The following is a 7,080-nucleotide window of genomic DNA, read 5'->3' as shown; positions in this document are numbered from 1 at the left end:
TTTTTATTGTCTTTTTTTTTTTTTCTTTTCTTGTTACTTTTTAAAATCATTATAGTTTTCTTGTCCAACCAGACAGCACACTGCCTGAACACAGGGACCGGGGGTTTTTACTTCTCTACCTTAGTGCCTATTCTGTTTGTTGAGTGAATGAATTCTAGGAGCCCCGAAGCAGCTTGCTATATAACCAAATCACAAAAGTCATGAAAATATAAATGTGAGGAAAAAATATAAATATCTGTCACTGTGGAAAATCTTGGCTCTCACTCAGGTCACCATCACTTGGAACTGTTAAAAAATACCATAACCATAAGGCCTCCAATGCTCTCATAGGGCTAATAGGGAGACCACTTGTAAATCGGCTACTCACGAGCACAGGGGCTGAAGCTTCCCCTCAAAATTAGGTTTTACATGGAGTAGCAACAACTGGGAGAGAGAGAGATGATAAAAGGAAAGTCCATTTCATTGAATTTGTAATGTAACTTCAAATATAACAAACATTTAGGGCGTATTTTAAATTATGGGATTTTTGGCCTGTGGATTCTACTATCCAATAGCAGAACACTAGGCGAGAAGGTTGCTTTCAGAATTAAACAGAAATCCCTCACTTTTTATCAAGTACTTGTTTTAACACACAGTGCACAAGTTCATAAATTCCCCTTAAGAGTCTACACCACCATAGCCAGCGGGGAGCATAATACCTAATTAGAACCACGCACGACAAAGTCGAGGGACACAAACCAGCTTCCTGCCATCTAATCAAGCAAGACATCTTTGAATCAGTAGCTGTCAAATAATATTTCACTAAAAATGATGCTTTTGAGAAAAACTGAGGGTTATTTTTATTTATATTTGGCAAGAATTGACATTAATCTTTTATAAAGTATCATTGTGTTTTGAATAATTTCTCATTCATAAATGTAACTGAAAATAACCTGTGGAATTCTTTTTTTCCCAGTCCTCATTTCAAAGCTCCTCGTTTCGGCAAAGTCCATTTCAGCTTTTACATCATGCTAGACACTTCCATTACAGGACGATGATGGTTTTAGAAATACATTTGTAACTCACTGAACTGTACTATCTACAATATATAAGACTTAGCATATACTTAAATTATAGAAAATAAAGTACAAGGTATTTTATTTTCCTTCATGGTGCTTTCAGGAAGACATCAGGATCCTCTCTTCTCCCTAAAGAAAAATAATAACAAAAATCAAGAAAAGATAAACTTTACAAGCTATCAACTTGAGCAGGTTAACTTGAACTTATAATCATAACATTTCCAAGGGCATAAAGCTCACAAAGATACAACGCAGTGCTATAGCTCAAGCAACCAGTACTTAAAACTGAGTTATTAGGGCATTGCGTGGCTCAGTCAGTTAAGTGTCCAGCCCTTGATTTCAGCTCAGGTCATGATCTCATGGTTCGTGGGATCAAGCGCCGCGTAGGGCGCTATGCTGACAGCATGGAGCCTGCTTGGGATTCTCTCTCCCTCTCTCTCTGCTCCTCCCTCTCTCTCTCTCTCTCAAAATAAACAAACATTTTTAAAAAAAGAGGAAAAAAAACCCTGACTTATAAAGAATGGAATAACAAGCAGATAGGGATAGTTTGTAATTGTAGTTTGTAATATGTAAATTGTAGCTCTATTTAAATTTCTGTTATAAAGGCTAACTACTCATTAATTTAATTCCGCACTTAAGTCTAATTGTCAGTTCATGGCTAAGCCTGGGTCCTTGTCAAAAAAGGACATAACAACTCATTTTTTTTATCATAAATATTTACTGTTTCAGTCAAGGCATATCTTCTTACTCCAAACAAGTGATTAACCCCTTTCAACAAATGGGTAAACAATCGCATATCTGCTAACTGCAGACGTCATTAGCTTGATACATGCACTAAAAGAGCTTTGCTCGGGAGATGTAACAATTTGTGCCTCTGGAATCATAAAGTGTACTAATTCAATTTCCTTTGCTACGATAAAGTTTCATTAATTCAAGCACCACAAATTCAGAACTTAGGATCGCGTGGACCAAGCTAACATTAGCTTTTCCATCCCTGAAGGGAAAACAGAGTTTACTGAGCAAAGGTAAAGGACAGCCCAGGTGTTTCCCGAATTGTCCCATCTTTCACATTTGTTTGTGTCTGAATCAATGAAGGGAAACGGTACCTCTGTTTTGATGGGAAAAGAGGCATTTACATGTGGGCTCATAGAACTCTTCATATTTTCCCAGAGTTTTACTAGAAGTGTACAGTAGAGCATATTGCAGTCATAGCACGTGAGTAGTCCCCTCTCACTTGATTGGCTGGCAACACCCACGGCATGTTTCGTACAGAACTTCCCATCACTCTGTGTTTGCGGAAAGGTTAACTCCTAACCCCAAGCTTCCAAGCCCTGTCGAAAACTAACAGTAAACCATACCTGTAGTACCTTGTGCGCTTCTAACTGAGCACTTCTTCTCAACTGGATACTGCAGAGGTATTACAATACCTTGATCTGGCTTCTGAAATGCTGAAATGAGATTTTTTATTTTCCGGAAAAATCTTTTATGAACCCCGGGGGCCGTCTGGAAAATAAAAGGCCAAGCAAATTAGTCACGTGCGTCCTAATGATACCAACAGGCCTACGAAATGTGCGAGGGATGCTTAGAAAGGTAACATTTGTGTGACTTGTTCAAATATTTGAAAACACAAGGAAAAAAGGAAAAAACAACATTTCTAGAAGAGCTTACTTTGGTTGGCTGAACTTCCCTGCAAGAGGAGCTAATGAGCTGTCATTTCAGCTCTCCCAGGGGTGGTATTAGTTTGTACAAGCTCTCGCTCATTGCGCTGCCCTTCCCTGCCTGCTACCCATCATACATCCCGAGCCTCTAAGGATATACAGGCCATTACCCACAATGAATGCACCAACAGAGAGGATGCAGTTAAACACAGAGAAAACACAGATCGTACAGGTCATTAATAAAAAGCCTGAGAAACCAAACCACTGCCACCACCAACCCATCCTCCCTGTCATCATTCCACAATATAAAATGCTACACAGGAAATTAAAAATTGACTGTAAGGATAGACACAATGCATAGCTAGTTAGTCCTTATGCTATCTCTCCCCTTACCATATGTCCTGCTTCGTCCTTCACATGAAATATTTTCCTCCTTGGGAAACGTCCCTACCTCCCCAAAATTGCCCTCTGCCAACACTTCACCGTGACAAGATTTTCCCTATGACACGAAGATGAAAGACTGTATAAGGTCACCTTTATTTATTTGTTTGTTTGCTTTTGAGGAGATCATTATTTGCAAGTGACTATTAAAATGTATTCCTTTCCTGACATCAATTCGCTTGCAAAGGCGTGGCTGAAATCAACAACAATTTCCTGCAAAAGCTGATGAGCCCAGATTCAGGCATCAGCTCAAAACTGTCATTTTACATAAAATAAAACAGTATTGCTATAAGCGATTGAACAACGACTAGTTTTTTTAGAAAGTCGTCTTCCAGCTATTCCATCTGTGAGGCTTTTGAGGTGGGATCTGTTTGTTTGTTAGTATTCAATGAGAAAAAACCCGAAGGCTGGCATGAAATCTTCAGCTCAACTACACTAAAAGCTGAAGACAGCACAGGGTCTATAGNAGCATCGAACAAGTTCTTTTTAGCCTTCAATTAGCGTCCAGTGACAGGCGCTCACAGCTCAGAGCCTAAGTAAGACACAGAACACTCTCGCACTCAGCTCCACCCCTTGGGTCAAAACACCTTCCCAGAACTCGATTTGAGACTTCCTCCAAGGTACCACAGCCATTCTTACAGGGCTCCAAACAGTCTGTGGGCTCCAAGACAGAATCTCTAAATTGAAAAGGCAGGTCACAGGCACAAAATACCTCCTTACATCTTCCTTAGAGCACCTTTTCATATCAAAGCACTTTCCCCTCATTTGCCTCCACTATTTCCTCACGAATTGGCAGTGATTGGCTGATTTGGTTATTCCCATCTGACAGGTAAGAAAATGCAAATACAAAGGGATAATTCAGCTTGCCCACGGCCACACACATAACCACAAGTAGCATGGGCTCCAGGTCCCAGGACCCAGTCTTTTGTATTTCAAGCCAACACCCACAATGAATTCACCAACAGAGAGGATGAGAGCAGACAGTTTCTAGAGAAGTTTGAGTCACCAGCCAGAAGAGAAACTATACACTCCCTCAGTGTGGAAATATTTCAAACCACACATCATTTTAGCTGTTCTTGTGGCTTGTAAAACCATTTATCAACAGAAGCATCTTTTTTATGGGGACTTATATGTAGTTAACACTTGATTACCCACACTAACGGAAAGGAATAAGAGCACTGGATGTGTAATTTGAATTTGGGATGCAATGTTTTGGTGGCAAATCACTGCCCTAATTGAAAGTGTTTTGCTTAGGTTAATAAGTAAAATTATTTAGCATCTACTGATGATCAAATATCCAGAAAAGCCTAAAGGCACTGAAGTCCACAGGGGGAGGTTGGTACATTTTTTTACAATGTACCGATGACAACGCACATATTAATAAATGCTGGTTGACTGTATATAGAATTCTCTAAATTAACAATATAGCAAAATTTCAGCTTGAGTCACATGAGATAAGTTAACACACTGGGCAATGAGAAAATCTAAAGGTCTTTCCAAAAGTAGAAATTCACACAGTATTTGTCTTTCATAATTCAGTGGATCCGGGTTCAAATTTCATTCCACTCTTTGAAAGAAATCTCAGACTAGATTTCTAGCACAATCTTTGCACAGAGGATGGAGTGTTCCTGCTATGATTTTTCCTGCAGTATGGCAAACCAAAGCACTGTACCAAAAAGCGGTATAAATATCTGTCATTTAACTAATTTTGAAAATACATTCACCGTAAGAATTGTACCACTGACGACTCCCATTCTGTCACTGAACTCAGCTATTGTTCAAATTTGCGCATTTCCCATACTGCCATCTCTTAGTTATCCACGAAACATGTTTTGGATCACAGCTGGTCTTCAATATGCTCTAGAGAAATTTCTTTCAGTCAGGTGATATGAGCTCTGAGAGCACACACTAGTTTAATATTCCCTTAGCAAAAACATAACTAAGAAAGCAAATTTAGCAGATAGAAAAAATACAGTATGCATTTCAAAAATAAATCTAGAGCATTTTTTAAAACTGTTTTCCCTTTGGAGAAAACATGCCAATCTTCTGCTCTCCTGGTGCAGATAACTACAATATTATGATATAAACGGGGTCAAACCAGACAACAGGATGAAAGGACATATGTCCAATAAGCCCTTTCTTCCTTAACATGATCACAAGCATGTAACAATCTGCATATGATGTTATACTTGAAATAGAAGAAAACAAATTTAAAGACAAGATTAGCTAAACACTAATAATTTAAGATCCTTTCCATATTCTTCAGCAACTGAAGGCTACTTCTCTAGGGAGAAGGACTTTTTCTATTCAGGTTGTATAGATATATATGTATATAGCACACACAATTATGCTTCATAATAAATGGAATTTAATTTCTTATTCAATCATCTCTGCAGCGATGCAGAGAAATTTTAAANAATAGTTGTGATTAGAAATGGTACTGCTTTTCCTCTAATTAGTGTTACAGTATTATCTGTGATAATAATAATTAGGTATTAATTATAATTATTATTAATAAATTCCTTATTTATGATATAAAGCAACAGTGTGTTTGAAAACTTGTCCCCAATTTTCATCTCAGTACTTCAAAATATTTGTAGTCCGCAACTCGGGCTTCCTAGTTTACCGATGAATTTGTAAAGGTTGCAGCTATTTAAGTTTAGACTGTAGAATTTCCTAAATGCACAGATTGAATTATTAACAGAAGTTGATATTAACATTAATGTTTTCAAATAGCTCATAATGAAGTGCTTTCATTATAAGGACAGGCTGTTTCTAAGGAGTCCAAAATCAGAGAAAGCATTTGAGGTCAAAATGTTCAGTTGTTGAAACCTCTACATCGGTAAGATGTGATTTACTACCCTGGTACATGGAAATAGATTCCTTCTGCAGGCATTACTTGTAATGGCATAGTGACTTTCAAATGTTTTCAAAGCCATCAGAGCCCATTTTTCTTATGAAATCCTATTCGAGTCCCAGTTGATAAGCAAAACAAAAGTGAACTGCTCAGCTCAAAGATGAATCGGCGACCCAAAAGCCTACCCATTTATGTCCTCCTCTCTCTCTCGCCCCCACCCCCTCGCAACCCCAGTGCACCCAGGTAGAAGAACCTTAGAATTTTGCAGAGCACACCTTGAAAACCACTGCAGTATTCCCTCTAATTTCATTCTGCCTATCCATGTGCTTCCCACATGGCTCAGCTGGGAGTCTGACCTCCACATATAGAGCAGTCTTGATTACTAATACTTGAAAAATCCTCCCTTCTTTGAATCCCTATGCTAAATAACATAGCACTGAACATATACAATTATACTGTTCAGCAATTTGGGTGAGGNTATCTCATTTAATCTTCAAAATGAGCCCTATGAGAAAAGAACTATTTTTAGGCTCATTTCACAGATGGAGATATCTGTTCAAAGAAAAGTTAAGTAACCTGCCCAAGGTCATAGACCTGTCAGGGAGGAGGGGGGACCAGACCTGGAACCCAGATCTATCTGACAACAAACTCAGAGCTCTCGCGTCGCTGTTTAATTCATGTATCTATCTTCCCAAGCATCATTACAGGCTCTTAGAAAACAGGAGTCACTTTGTTTAATCCACTATAGAACCAACACTCATATTGTTATCATTTGGTAAATAATTGCCTATTTAATCATTTTACACATTTTATGTATGCTTCCCAAAATTTTGCATAGGCACTAAAAGTTGGACACAATCCTTCAACTTTTTTTTATCTTTCTCCCAAAGTGAGACCATTCTATACAATGGTGGCTGAACAGAACTGGAACAAAAATTCCCTAAAGCCTTCTTAATGATCCATGAACAGTTTGGGGTTGGAGCTTTAGTGATTTGAATCTGATGAATATTTGGGAAATGTAGGATTTGACAACTCTTTTATAAAACCAGCTTAATTTTTAAACACC

The 7,080-nt window shown here is 38.3% G+C and overlaps 1 protein-coding gene across 1 annotated transcript in view; it reads right to left on the bottom strand.

Moving 5' to 3' along the window:
- The window catches only part of SH2D1A (SH2 domain containing 1A), a 22,059-nt gene continuing 14,979 nt past the window's right edge, over positions 1-7,080 (bottom strand). Inside the window, exons 6-7 of the mRNA XM_077763503.1 lie at positions 2,417-2,561; positions 1-1,187 (exon numbers count right to left, since the gene is read on the bottom strand). Of these exons, the coding sequence (XP_077619629.1) occupies positions 1,147-1,187; positions 2,417-2,561 (186 nt within the window). The 3' untranslated portion in view covers positions 1-1,146. The remainder of the gene's footprint in view (positions 1,188-2,416; positions 2,562-7,080) is intronic.

This window comes from Crocuta crocuta, unplaced genomic scaffold (genome assembly GCF_008692635.1).
Source record: "Crocuta crocuta isolate KB4526 unplaced genomic scaffold, BGI_CrCroc_1.0 scaffold482, whole genome shotgun sequence".
NCBI classification, from domain to species: domain Eukaryota; kingdom Metazoa; phylum Chordata; class Mammalia; order Carnivora; family Hyaenidae; genus Crocuta; species Crocuta crocuta.
The sequence above is the reverse complement of the archived record's forward strand: the minus strand, read 5'-3'. Positions and strand labels throughout refer to the sequence as shown.